This window comes from Rhamphochromis longiceps, linkage group LG1, assembly GCF_057381845.1.
Source record: "Rhamphochromis longiceps isolate RC_006_pf linkage group LG1, R_longiceps_female_GT1.1, whole genome shotgun sequence".
In the NCBI taxonomy this organism is placed as follows: Eukaryota; Metazoa; Chordata; class Actinopteri; order Cichliformes; family Cichlidae; genus Rhamphochromis; species Rhamphochromis longiceps.
The window spans coordinates 2,986,773-3,001,033 of record NC_140557.1 but is presented as its reverse complement, the minus strand read 5'-3'; the positions used below and the strand labels follow the sequence as shown (position 1 = coordinate 3,001,033).

Genomic DNA, 14,261 nt, shown 5'->3' with positions numbered 1-14,261 from the left:
GGCAAATCTACACATCCTAAACAAATCTCTGCACCTGCAAGCCGCTTTGCAGCCCACCTTCTCCTATTCCGCCAGCCTGAGGAACTGAGCAGGTGTCAACAGGTGACATCAAGTCGGAGCCAATTACTGCAGGTAGAAATGATCATTCACCTTTTGTCTAAAGCCTTCCTGACTGATGCGATCCTTAAATGTGATTTAAGCTGTGTGGGAACATTGGAGGCATAGACAGGAAATGAGGTTTAATCACAAACTCAGCTCAGTTTGTCCAGTTATGAGTCTGAAAGTGGTGCTAGGGGAAAAAAGTGGTTAATTCAGTCATTTTATTAACGCCCTTTAGATTAACTCAACTCACCTCTTGGTCATGTCATTTTCAAATCTACAGTGATGGTGTGTCAAACACTCCTTTTTACTGCTCTTTTAAATATTTGTGTCCACACGATGCCGACGTGTGCGTTTGTTCTGGAGCGTTTATTAAAAAGTAATTACAAAACAAAAACAGCAAGCAGAGTTTGATCATCAGGTCAACACACAGCAGCTCATCGCGTTTCTAAGCATTCCTGTTTACTACAGCTACAGCTAACAGTCCACTTCGCACCAAGTCAACAGCTACACGTGTTCTGTCTCAGGTCAAAGGTCACCAGTGGCTTCCTGGAGGTTTTTGTTTTCTCCAAACAGGTGAAGAGACGACAGCAGAAGCACACAGAGAAGAAATGAGTTTAGATACGATTCGAGTCTTTTTGTTCTTCAAGCTGAAGGAAGTTTGAAATAAAAGGAACGTCCACCGGAGCAGAAGACTGAGACGCGACGTACAGATTTCCTCGTATTGCTCACGTCCTATTGGACAGCTTGGGATCAGTGGAGTACCCTGATTGGATAAAGGAGGAAAGCCTCCAGAAACTACAGATGGGAACACAACACACATGAAAAAAAACCTTAAAATTTATCTAAACTTTATGAAGAAAAAAGTACACTTTAAGGTTTCAGCCTGAAAATCCTCCATCGAACACGGTGCAGAGAAAAAAAGATTAAAAACAGATGGAGACAAAAAAAATTAAATTTGGATCACAAAAAAAACAAAAACGGAAAAATTCATGTGCCCGCATTCTCCAAAAGAAAAAAATTAAAGCATGTCAAACATAAATATACAAACACATTATGCATCTATGCACATCATCAGCCACGTTCGGGTTAGAAAATGATCTAAAAGTTTAAAGTGCAACAAAGAAACAATGAGAAATACTGATTGGAGAGCAGATACTGATTTCAGGGTTAATAAGGATTTTTTTGAGTCCCGACGGAGGAGCGCGAGTCCTGTCAGCTCATATCAGACGTCACAGCAGTCCAGACGTTTGGCCATCGTGTCATAACAGTCTGTCCAGATTTAAGACCGTCCTGTCCTGTAAAGTTTCCATCGGTCTTTGATCGCTTTTGCCGCTCCTGTCGTTGGCTAAGAAGGAAATAAATCCAGGAAGAGCAGCAGAGGCCTCAGGGTGCTGGCTGACACCCTGCAGCGACGGCGCGGCGTCCGTCAGGCCGTCAGCTTCAGTCGTCCTGCAGAGAAACGAGAGCGTCAGCCAGCAGTCATGTGACCCTTTAACTCACCATGTCCACACTACTGACAATAAATGTGAAAACATGTTGTTTCTCTTCATTTCGCTCTTTCTAGAGCTGATCACAAAGTTCTTACACTGTGAAGCGACTTCGTCAGCAGTTTACAAAGCATCCCGACAGCTCCTGCAGACTCTCCTCTAACGCCTCTGCACGGACCACAAATAAAACAGACACCTGTGCTGCCCTTACTAACCTCTGCTCAGAAGAAAACAAACTGGCTTTAAATATTTCTCTTGTGTACCGCTGACATTTTTTTAAACCACCTCCCAGTTTTTACCAGGAATTTAGTCTGGAAACTTTTTAGATGAGAATTATTACTGGTGCTCAGAGCAGAGTCTCCATCTACACCACAGAAATCTTCAAGTCAAAGAATCATTCAGGTGTGTTTTTAAAGATAAGTTGTGTGTCCTGAGCAAAGATCACGTCTGCGTTTGAACACCGACAGACGTGATCTTTGCTCAGCACACTGGCTTCCTCCAACTTCTACATGAAACGTACAATTAAAGTTAAAGAGTTAAATCTGGCCAATTTCATGCTTTTTACAGTCATGGTTCAAGAACCTCATGATAACACTTCCTGTTCTAACCAAAAACACAGAAACATGGAGGATTTTACTCCACAGTCATCGGGTCGCTGCTAATACAGGAAACAGCAGCACCTTTGCTAACGTTACCTGAAGATCGACTCTGAGGCCAAGTCTTCATGTCACATTTGTTCAATTAGCTTCTGGTAATCAATACGATCTCTCACCGAGCATTTCTGTCAAACGTGGTCCCAGAAAAACCAGCAGGAGTCAGTCGATCTACCGAGGCTGAAACCTCAGACTGAGCCTGACTGCAGTGTGAACGAGCAACAACCAGAAGTGTTCCTATCAAACTGACACAAACAGTGTTTTCAGATTTATCAGTGCAGACATGGAAGGAAGGAAGCAATCCCACAATCCTCTGCTCATCAGCGAGGACGCTCAGCCAGGCCACAGAGCAGCGAGGGGGAGGGACGGGATTTATCCGGACACCAGCGCACTCAAACACCCACCAACAGTCGGACGTCACGAGACCGTAACAGAGAGAGGCGGCTCGTTTGGTTTTAGCTGCTGCAGATTCAGAAATATGAGTAAATAAAAAAAGCTGCAGGTGTTTTTATCAGTTTCATCTGAGAGCAGCACAGAGAGGAGGAGGATTAGAGACGGGATCACACTGCTGGCCTCGCTCCATTAAGGACTAAATGCTTTATAAAAATAAAATAAAAAACCTTCCAGCTGCTTCCGAAGCCTCTGAGTGCTTTTACGTCTCCATAATGGCTTTTTGTAACCAGACCTGACTGAAACTGGAGATCGTCACGTGGGGTTTATCGTCCGTCCTTCTGGACACTAAAGACAACTTTATTTTAAAAATTAAACACCTGATAAGACCTGAAAGGAGCAACCGAGGCCATAAACTCACCAGGAAAGTATTTACCTGGGATACAAATCATATTTTCAAAGCACTTCTTTTTCAAACTGAGGAGTCGCCCCCTGCAGGTCATCAGAAAGGATGCAGGTTTAAGCTGCTTTTGCACTCAGTGCCTTCATCGTTTACCTTCTTTATTATTCCCAGATGTTAATGTAAGAATCATTTCTCATCTTTAATTTATCCAACTCGTCCTGCACCTCTCTGTCCTGGGATGAGATGAAACCTCAAACGTGTAAATTTCTGGTGACTTGAATTCCAAAAGAAGCTGATGAGTGATAATACAAGACTCCAGCAGCCGAACAGGCGACACACACACACACACACACACACACACACACACACACACAAACACACACACACACACACACACACACACATTCTGTGGTTAGAGGTGAGGAGCATTAGATGGATGGTGGAGGAGACAGGGGGAGGGGGCACCATGCCATGCTGAGAGCTTCCATGCCAAGCTGTCCACCAATCAGAATACACCCCCACCTACCTGCCCACCGTCCCCCACCAATGGGCTGGCTCTGTCTACCTGTCTGTCTGCAAACCAACCAATCAGACCACAGAATGAGGACACAGAAGAAGAAGGAGGAGGACAGACTGACAGCGGGCGTTCCTGGAAAATTCCTCCTCCACTCTTACAGCTCAGACCTGCGATGTTCAGGAGTTATCATCATTATTATTATTTACGCTTTGTTTACGCTAAGCTTTGTTCTGATGTTGTTTCGGAGCTCGTCTTCATTTCCTCAGACTTTTTCTATTCTTTTGTATTTTTGATGCGACAAACATTAAAAGCACGATAAGTGACGGTCTGAGACTTCATGCCGTGGCGAGAGGACGAGGAGCACCTGGACCTCACAGTCTCACCGACTCTCGCTGTAACGACTTCCTCAGAGGGTTTTAAATCCCTCTGCTGACACAGACGTCTGTGTTTGCACAGATAGTTTCAATGCTCAGAACCTTTCCTCTGTGAACGTGTCTTAAAGCGATCGTAGAAAACAGGCGAGAAGCTTCAGAAACCGAGCCGAGCTGCCTTTGTTACAAACACATACACAATCTCTCTGCCACTGATGAAACCAGCTCCATTATTCTGACTGTTCTAAGACCAAAGAAGCAGAGTTTCAAGTAACATCCACAGAATAAAATCATGGAGGACGGACTCTGTGAGCTGCATGTGTGAATGTCTGTCCCCTCCCACAGCCAGTGGCGTGGTTCCACCTCTGAGCACAGAGGCTTTGTGGTGCTGTGTCTTTACTGGGTTTTTTCCTGTGAAAACATGTGGAACTGGTTTGGAACATCGTGCAGTGGTTGTTAGTCCTCCACACTGAAGGGAGCCAGCTAGGGTGCTTTGGGGGTCCGACCAGAAAACCTGCAGCGCTGCAGGTTAACTGTTTCACCCAGGACAGAACCAGGACACACTGGAGAGGTTAAAGCTCGCAGCTGGGTGGAAATTCCCGAGAAAATGTCTGAAGAGAGGAACATCTGTTTTCCCCGGCCACTAAGGATGGATGGACAGACAGATGGATGGAGGCATGGGTGGATGGATGGACGGAGGCATGGGTGGATGAATGGAGTTGGGTGCCGTGTTGTTGGAAAAGAGATTGTGTCTCCAGGTTGTGCACGTAAACACAGCATGTGTGTTATCGCTGCTGCTCTGTCAGGGTCCAGCGGAGGGTTTAAAATCGAGCGGCGGACAGAAACAAGCGGACACACGGACGACTTCGGACGGAGACCAGTTCAGCAGCTTTCTGTTCTGGAGGGATCCGCTCCTGACCTTCAGCGATGAGCTGCTGGGTTTACTGGTGAGTTGAAAGGGAAGAATGTTTTCATGCTGGGAGTCTCGTAGAGCAGCTTTGCATGATTCACAGTTCAGAATAATCCTTTGTGTTCCTCTGAGCCTCGGTTCAGCCCCTCAGTGAGCGCTTGTGGCTGAGTGTGACCGGCTGCAGTTTGCAGGAGACCTCGTTCATATTTAAAGGAGCCTCCATGAGACTTTGAGGGCTGCAGGCGTCTTTGTGTTTGCATGGTTTCACACGCCAGTCAGACTCTAGTGCATCAGTGCATTACCCTTTTATTTCTGTTGTTGTGTTGCAGCCTCTGAACTTCATGTGCATGCCCACCACCTCCACCTCCTGCAGCACATTTCAAGAGAAAAAGTAGTTCAAGTGTGATCTGAGGTCTTATTCTTGTAATGTGTAAATAGTGAATCGTGTGGAAAACGTTCCTGACGTTGATGGCGTGGGATAAACAGGGTTTCCTCCTCAACATCTCCCCGTAGGAAAGGATGCATGTGAGAGGAAGCAAGGAGACAAAGGAGGAATTTTACATCTCTCACTGAGTCATAACTTCTGTCACCTGTCAGACTGCAGTGATGATGATGATGATGATGATGATGTTTGTTTACAGAAAGAGGGCAACGAATCACCACAGACAGAGGAGAGGGCGGAGCAAAGGGCGTCGGCGGGCCAATCGGACGACAAGGACAAAGAGAACGAGCCTGATGACGAAGATGACGAGGAGGACGATGACGATGGAGGAGGATGGATCACTCCCGGTAACATCAAAGAGGTGAAAATGGACTCCGCTGATTGGACGGCTCCAGCTGACATCAAAGTCGGCTGTCTCACCACCGACTTCGCCATGCAGGTAACGGATGCAGACGGTGCATTCGCTGTTTTTCACCTTCTGTCTAAAGGTTTGTGTGAATGGTTTCAGTAAACCGCTGCGTGAATAAATATTCTCCTGCTTTACGCCGGACTTCAAAAAGCTTTCGCTGTCTGTGTCCCAGAACGTTCTCATTCAGATCGGACTTCACGTTCTCTCTGTGAACGGGATGCTGATCAAGCAGGCGAGGAACTACATCCTGAGATGTCACGCCTGCTTCAAGTGAGTCCGAACAAAGTTAACAAAACCTCTTCAGGCTGAAAGGGAGGCAGCTCGAATCCGTTCCAGCGAAAAATACAAAACACGACATTTAAAACATTTAAATTTATATCAAGAGTAGAATAAAGGTGCTGAACAAGTGAAAATGTCAGGACTGCTTTATTAAAAGAATAAAGATAAATTAATACATAAATAAAATGGACAAAGTCAATGAAAGGAATAAAATAAATAAATAAATGTATTAAATTGCTGCTTGAGTAGGTTAAAATAAAAATAATAAAACACAGTAAAAATGATGCTTACATAGAAAAATATAATAAAGGTGCTCCAGAGATACAGATGTAAATAAGGTCAAAATAAAACATCATGTAAAAATCTGAATATAATCCATTAAAGTGGCTCTACACCAGGGGTGGGAGGGCCGGCGTCCTGCAGGTTTTAGATCTCACCCTGGGTCAACACACCTGAATCACATGATTAGTTCATTACCTGGTTTCTGGAGAACTTCAGGACATGTTGAGGAGGTCATTTAGACATTTAAATCAGCTGTGTTGGATCTAAAACCTGCAGGACTCCGGCCCTCGAGGCCTGGAGTTCGCCCACGCCTGCTTTAAGAAAAAGCACAGATGTTAAAGTGGATCAGAACGATGGAGCGTGGAGTGCAGGGTTGGAACAAACCTAACATGAGAGGACAGATGTTCCTCAGACGGACAGATGTTAGTGACCTGTCCTGTTCTTAGAGGCTGTAAGGAGAATAAAGCGAGGGGTTGCCCGTCCAGGAGCATTGACCTGTTAAATGTTTCGATTCCAGGACGACGAGCGACATGAACAAAGCTTTCTGTCCTCACTGCGGGAACAGAACCCTGAAGAAGCTGGCGGTGACGGTGAACGAGGATGGCAGCATGCAGATGCATTTCTCCAAAAACCCCAAAGTGTTGAACCCCAGAGGGCTCCGGGTGAGACGCGGCGTTTTATCACTTCTAAAATGACTCTGCGTTCGCATCTGCAGCGTAAATCGTTTTTTCAGACCGCTTCAGTTCTGCCTGAGTCGGGTCTAAACGTCCTAAACATGACCGCTGCCGTCTTGTGTTTCAGCACACGCTGCCTCTGCCTCAGGGGGGGAAACACTCCACCAACCCCCAGCTGGTGGAGGACCAGCGCTTCCCCCAGCAGAGGCTCTCCCGGAAGGCTCGCCAGAAGACCGATGTCTTCAACCCGGACTACGTGGCCGGAGCGTCGCCGTTCTGTGAGAACGACATCTACAGCCGAGCCGCCAACCTGCAGATCAGAGACGGCCAGTGTGGCGGCGGCAGGAGGCGGGCCAACCCCAACGCCACCCGCAGGAAGTTCATCAAGAAGAAGTAAAGATGGCGAGCATGCATCGTGTTTAAATTAAAGGACCGGACCGTCATTTCCCAAATCATCCATCGGCTCACGTGCGACAGATTAACTCACCAGGTCTTCTGGTGCGTTCATGGACAGTCAGACATCCAAGACATGAGGATTAACTACAGCTCTAAACACAGTGTTCAAAGCAGAAGAGACGCGCGTGACAGCCAGAGGAAGTCGATGACACTCGGCGACACACGGGCGAATTAACTGCTGGCAGCACGAGTGACTCTAACAATACCAGCTCCAGATTATTACAGATTACATAGCATCCCTTATGGAACGAGCCAGAATAATAAATACATTAAAAGTGTGTGAAATTTCACATCGGTGTCTGTTTCTGCTCATTACCTCCACCACAGAGGCAGGAGCGCGCTCGGTCTGCAGGGCGGCGACGTGATACAGAGATTCTGCTACATATCAGGATTTCTGTGAGTGAAGAAGGAAGAAATAAAGCTCTGCTCCTAAACACTCGCTGCTGGAGACGTTTCTCCTCCAGTCGATTAGATGAAGGATGGCAGAGGTGGATGAACATCTGTAAGAGCAAACGGCAGTACTGAACGGACCAATCACGGTCACTCTGGGTTACACGGCTACAGCGTGCAGGTGCACATCAGGTTCAGGGTTTAAACAACGACTAAGGTGTAAATCCTCCTTCAAATTTTGCCAGACGTAATATTCTTATTAAAATATTTATTTTAGAGAGCAGTGAAACCTTTCACAGCGAGTCTGCTTGAACTACGTTATAGTTTCCAGCTCAGTGTTTATGGCTGATCTTCAGTATTTTACATCTTTATGATAAAAACATCATCATGAGAAACATTTCTAACTGTCCTGTAACGTCGGGGTCCTGCACTGAAAAACGCAAACCGACTTCTCTGCAGTTTTCACTTTGTAAAGCCGGACCAAACGTGACCCTTCAGTGGGCTGCCTCTGGGGCCGAGGGCCACATGTTCGACATAAATAAACTTTATTATTGATTACAATTTCATGCTTTGGCGTGTGGTTAAACGGTAACACCACTGTGTGCCGCATAGTGCTGGACCTTTTATGCCTTTATCTTCTCGTTGCACCTTGTGAGTCACTGAAGTTGTGCCAGAAATGCTGTGTTTCTATGGTAACACAGCATTACATCATTGAATTGTCCCGTCGCCGTCTGACAGTAAAATTACACAAAAACCAACGATTCAAACACGACGCAGAGGGAGAACATGATCACTGGAAGGTTTATATTTTTAAACAGGAAAATAAGACCTAACAGGCAGGTGTAGTAAGGCTGTTAGTTGGTGGAAGTAGCGTCCACGAGGTGCTCACCTGTAGATCTGTGAAGGTGGAGATCCTTGAGTTTATCTTCAGATATTCCAGACAGGTGGAGATCAGCTCAGACTGACCGTGACTGTGCAGAAACTGCAGTACGCTCCTTTAAACATGAGACTGACTCGTCAATATAATTGATCTTTATTGATTTCCAATGAATCTTTGAATCAAAGTGAAAGATTTAAGTGTCCAGACAGTTTAACAAACCCACCATGTAAATCAGACACAGCTGACGGACTACAACTCCCAGCTGACGGACTACAACTCCCAGCTGCCTCAGCAGAAAAAGCTCAAAGATGAGGCCGACGCTGGATGAAAATGCAGAGTCAGTTTCTGCCCTTCAGGACTTTCCTATAATAAACCAAACTTTTGGTTTTCTCACATTTCTGACACGTTACCAGGAAAACACAAACATTCAGTTTTTCCTTCTTAAAGGACGAGAACGAGCTGAAGATCTCCGAGAGCAGAGTTAAAATCAGGTGGACTCCATCATCGATGGAAAAAGAAGCAAACTAAACTATTTGCTTATTTTCCTTCTACGTTAGTGAGTAAACCTTTAAATAAGAGAAGAAATGTCACCATTAAAGCCTTTTTCTCACATATATAAAAATATTTTAATGCTTCAGTTTTGACAGATGTCCGTCACAGGATACAGTTTAGAGCCAGCGTTTCCTCGCCTTCACTCCTCGTCCTGCTTCGGCTCTTTAAACTCTGTCTTTGTCAGTTCAGCTCCGGGTTTGGAGTCTCTGACATCGGATGGGGTCGGCGCCGGTTCTTTGGGCTCCATGTCAAACGTCAGGCTGCTCAATTCTGCCGTAATGTCGACCTCTGGCACCGGCGGCTCCTTCTGAGGAAGCAGGAAGTCCAGAGGCTCGAGGACTGTGGCGAGGTCGATGGAGCCCAGATGGCCGTACTTGTGCAGCTGGGTGGGAGGAACACCTGCGGAGAGACAACAGATTTGATTCAGACCAAACTCTGCTGCTCAGCACTTCTTAAGCTATTTTAGCCATTACAAAGAATAACTTTGAGAAGAGAGTCCAGGGCAAAAAAAGAAAAAGAGGTTAAAGATTTTTTTCTCTTTTAAACTAATTTTGTGAAGTTTTCTTCTCATTGACTGATTGGACCAAAAGTTTAACTTTACTACACAAAAAAAGCTTGTGTGGTGATTTTGTGGTTTTATTAGTGCCCCCTACAGGCTGAAGCGGTCATTACTCCAAATTCAGACCATGGTTTCACAAATGTCCCAGTGGCTACGCCCATCTTTTATGTACAGTCTACCATGTACGTTCATGCGGTTTCCAGCCCGAGACCGAAGGTGACCAACAAGAACAACAACGCAAGGACAACAGTTTAAACTGAGACCGCATTATTGGAATAACGGCTTCACTTCCAGGCCCGTCGTTAAACGTCTTCAGCATCACCGCGTCCGTTTTAAACGAAGAAACAAACTCAGACGTTGCTGCGAGTCCTCACCCAGGATGAGAGCGAGCTGAGCCGGTGGAAACAGGACCTGCAGGCAGCGGTTCAGGAAGGGCAGCAGGTCTTCAGCGTACGCACAGCAGAACTGAATAAACAGCTCCTTCTCCCGGCTGCTGAAGGCCGTCTCCTCCGCCCGGTGAAACACCAGAATCTGACGGGTCACCTGACAAAAAACGACACCGTCAGCAGCTGTTAATCCAGCATCAGTCTGACTTTAACCCAGATTACACCAAAGATCCAGCTGCTCACCATCTTCAGGGCTTCCTCCAGGCATTTGGTGACATTCTCCACCACTCCGATGGGGCAGCAGAGGCGGAGGTCGTTGAAGGCGGTCAGGATGTTGTTGAGAAAGCAGGCGAGCGGCTGGAAGTCCAGCAGGGACATTGGGGGCTGCAGGGTGCCGGGCTGCGGGGCGGGGGCTACGACGGGGATGGTCCCTGCCAGCACTGAGGGCAGGGCGATGAGGGTGTACAGGTTCATGTCCTCCTGGAACTTTTCCACCGCCTCCTTCACGGCTCCGCGGAACGTGTCCACCGCCACCCGCTGGAACATGGGCGCCAGCTGCCCGCGGAAGTCCGCCCCCACCCTGCTGAAGGACAAACCGAAGTACATGCACTGACCCAGCAGGGAGTCCAGGCGGCTGCCCACACCCCGCTGCAGGTCCCTCTCTAAGGTCTCCAGGAACTCTGCCACCTTGTGCACCACCCAGCCGTGGAAGATGGCGCCCTCGTTCACAGCCATGAGCCCACCGGCGGGGGGCACTAGCGGGTCCTCGTCAGAGAAGATGGCTCTGTACTGGGTGATGATGTCAAACATGTGCACCCTGCAGGCCTCGATGGTCTTGGTGATGTGAAAGTAAGCATCGTTTTCAGGGATGGCGGCGAGGATGGAGTGCAGCCAAGTGCTGCGAGCCTGCAGGAACTTCACCCGCAGCTCCGCCTCCGTGAACACGTCCATACGCCGCAGGTAACCGATGACGCGGAGGCACACGGGAAGCTGGGAGTTGCTGCGGAGCTGCTGCAACAGCTGGTTGAGCATCAGCTGAGCCGACTGACGCACTTCACGCACGATACCCTAAAGATGGAGAAGGTCAAAGGTTAGAGGAGCCGAAACATTAGATGTTCTCCACAGTGACCTTTTCTGTTTTATATCTCAGCAAAGAGAAAGTTTCTCAACTGTTTTTCTCCAGTTTTTGTCAATTTAGAGTTTAAACTAGCGATTTCCAGCCTGTACCTGAACCTGAGCCCCATCAACAACCTCCCGCAGTCACATTTTAGCTTTTTCACCTTCTCTGAAAGCCTGCTTTATTCCAGCTGGCCAACACCTGGAAGCCTGCTGAGGGGCAACACCCAGAGCTTGTTAGCTGTGCACGTAACAAAAGAAAACTGAGTATTCAGAGCGGTCTGGAGCCTGAGCTCTTTAATTCTCTTCACACGTGTAATTGTTTATTTGAACATTTTTTCTCCAACATCACACGACAGAAAATCAAAGAAAAGTAACGTTTATTTAGCCCTAACAGTTCATTTTCCTAAATAACATTTAGAGTTTCATTCAGGCAGTAAAAAAACCCCAAACACACCCGCTTTTTGGTCAGCCTGGTCTGGACTCACCTGGATGACGGGCAGCGACGAGTGTTTCTTCTCCAGCCTCTTCACGTATGCCGCCAGCTCCAGAGCCTCTTCGTAGTAGCCGTTGCGGACGCAGGTGTCCATGAGCTGAGGAATCTCCAGAATCTCCAGGATCTCCGTGTGGCGGTTCAGAGTGAGGCTGTTCATCCGGCGGCTTGCTCCGATCTCCTCCGCCTCTTTCATGAAGTGCCTGAAAACAAAATGAGCCCCCAAAGCTCAGAGAGACAGCACAACAGCAAAAACACAACTATGTGTAACACGTAACACTTTATAGCTCTAAGAACCTTTTATTATCTTTCATTAATGTTCCCAGTCTGTAGTTTTGTTCTGGTTGTGGCTAAAGTCTGGCTGCCTGTTTTTTATTCTGAAAGGAGGCTGACGAGCCAGCTCAAAGGAAATTAATCTGCTGCTGTTTTATTCCCAGTCAATTCACCTTCTGTGGCATATTCCTAAGAAAATAACTAAGTTATTCACTTTGTGATCCTACAGTGAGCTACAATAATAATAATCTGCATCTCTCTCCTTGATCAGTTCATCCTGTGTGCTTTTTAAAAAATATCTAAAGTTTTTATTAACCTAACAGTAAATGATGACACTTTTATAGACCCCAGTTTCCTCCTGCTGACATCCCCTCCACAGGGAGCCACCGACCTGCAATTCTCTCCGAAGCGGGGCAGCTTGTCCAGCAGCCGGGACACGCTGCTCTCCACCCGCCCGAAGTCCCGGTAGATGTGCTCGGTGCAGTCGGCGGTGCGGATGAAGGTCTGGTAGTTGGAGAAGGCCAGCTCCCGGGTCTGCTGCAGGATCTGAGCCCGCTCCTCCGCCAGCCTCTCCGGCTCCCGACCCAGCTTCTCCACCCCGAAGGAGCTGAGCTCCGACAGGTAGGCCGCGAAGTCCGGGTTGTCCCTCCAGCTGTCCGGGAAGCTGTCCTTAAAGATGGACGCCAGGATGCTCTCATCCTCCACGTCCACCGCCGCCATGTTTACCGCTGCAGGTTCACGGAGTCCCGGTTCACAAACTGACAGATTTCCTGGTTGTAAACAACCGGAACATCCAGTGCTGACGAACACGTCCCGGTTCTTCTTCTTCTCCTTCTGACGCGTGTCAAAAAAGCTTAAAGGTGAAATACTGCCACCTGCCGGTGTTGTGCCAAAAAGTCATTTCCGAAGTTTCTTTGTTTTTGTTTTGACTGTATACTATAATAATAGGTATATATGAAATACATAGAATATATTTGTGACTCTGATTTATTGAGTTATTATATCTATTTTGTCCTTTTTGGTCACTTAAATCATGTTTCTATAACTGTGACGTTACATTTGTTGGCCACGTCTCTCAGGAAAAAGACATTTCTGTTGCTAAAAACTGATAACTCAGCTATTATCAAGGCAGCTTCTGCCTTGAGATAGGATTTCTTTTTTTTTTGTGGAAAGTGAATGAATTATTCATGAGAGAGATGTCTAACACTTTTTTCACAGATTACAGGCCAACAATTAATTTATGACTGTTTAAATGTTTTTGCAAATATCACCAACACCAATATGAATAATTACTAGGATACTGATTTACCTGTATAATAATATGATAATAATATTCTAAGTACATTACAGTACAGTAAGTATATATGATACTGTAATAGAAAAATTACACACACTCGTTAACCTCTCAGTGAACCTCTGCACCAAAGCCTAGTGAGGCTAAAAATAGCCTAAATTAATTTAAACGAATTACGTTATTACAACTAATGCATAGACTGGCCATGGGCATACCGGGCATTTGGTGATTTTTCGTTTTTATGGGCCGATGGTTTTTTGTTTGTTTGTAACAGTATAAACAATGAAAGGTGGTGGATTGGCCAGATGCTGGCAGATGTGTAAGAAGTTGTTTGGTGGTGGCTATGGCGGAGCTCCCACTGAGGCCAGCAGGTGGATGAGGGAAAGGGGAGGCAGGAGGAGGAGGAGAGCCCCGAGGCGGCCGCCGGTCCGAGTGTCAGGTGAACTGAACTTCAGGTAAGAAGTTATGAGCTGCAGTCTATCTGGGTCAGATATGAACCAAGTTTAGGTGGAGTTTATTTTCGTTATGCTGACTTTTTACAGTCAGTTACAATAACTTGTACTGACAGAGTTCCTATACAGCTGGGTGGGTGCTATGATGTTACTGATAGTGAACTTTACTTTATTCATAAGGTTAGTTAGTAGAGTTGCCAACCGTCCTGTAAAAACGGAATCATCAGAGAAAATATTACGCGTTTCGTGTTGAGCTGAGAAGAGACGCAGTTTGTCCCGGACTTCAGCTATAATGAAAAAGACACAAAGCTGGATTTATTCTGCGTCTTTACGCTGTTAGCTGCCTCTTCTTCGCTCATTCAATCATGAAACTGATCAATGATCAACTGATCGGCTTTTCTCTCTCGTTTGTTGATCGCCCACTTTGCGCCAGAAACAGGAAACCAGCAGATGTCGCGCTAAACAACAGCAGCACGTTTAAGCTGGATCAG

General features: G+C 46.6%; 2 protein-coding genes and 1 long non-coding RNA gene across 4 annotated transcripts; 1 reads left to right on the top strand and 2 right to left on the bottom strand.

The window, feature by feature from the left end:
• Positions 1-449: 449 nt before the first annotated feature.
• On the bottom strand, positions 450-3,728 carry LOC146678097 (uncharacterized). Of its 2 annotated transcripts, none has more exons than XR_014911673.1 (2): positions 2,285-3,728; positions 450-1,551 (listed from the first exon to the last, which is right to left on the bottom strand). It is a non-coding gene; the product is annotated as an uncharacterized LOC146678097 (long non-coding RNA). The 2 variants fall into 2 exon arrangements; XR_014911675.1 differs by having other exon boundaries at positions 2,362-3,728.
• An 893-nt stretch (positions 3,729-4,621) lies between these two features.
• Positions 4,622-7,665, top strand: LOC146678096 (RNA-binding protein NOB1-like). Its single transcript, XM_085404027.1, has 5 exons — positions 4,622-4,870; positions 5,475-5,714; positions 5,857-5,954; positions 6,763-6,907; positions 7,047-7,665. The coding sequence occupies exons 1-5, from the start codon at positions 4,637-4,639 to the stop codon at positions 7,314-7,316; spliced, it is 987 nt and encodes a 328-aa protein (XP_085260153.1). The 5' UTR covers positions 4,622-4,636; the 3' UTR covers positions 7,317-7,665.
• Positions 7,666-8,760: 1,095 nt separating this feature from the next.
• LOC146678095 (conserved oligomeric Golgi complex subunit 8-like) lies at positions 8,761-12,847 on the bottom strand. The gene is made up of 5 exons (XM_085403241.1): positions 12,416-12,847; positions 11,747-11,954; positions 10,386-11,210; positions 10,131-10,299; positions 8,761-9,596 (listed from the first exon to the last, which is right to left on the bottom strand). Exons 1-5 carry the CDS (start codon positions 12,742-12,744, stop codon positions 9,337-9,339), a joined length of 1,791 nt encoding a protein of 596 aa, XP_085259367.1. The 5' UTR covers positions 12,745-12,847; the 3' UTR covers positions 8,761-9,336.
• Positions 12,848-14,261: the final 1,414 nt, after the last annotated feature.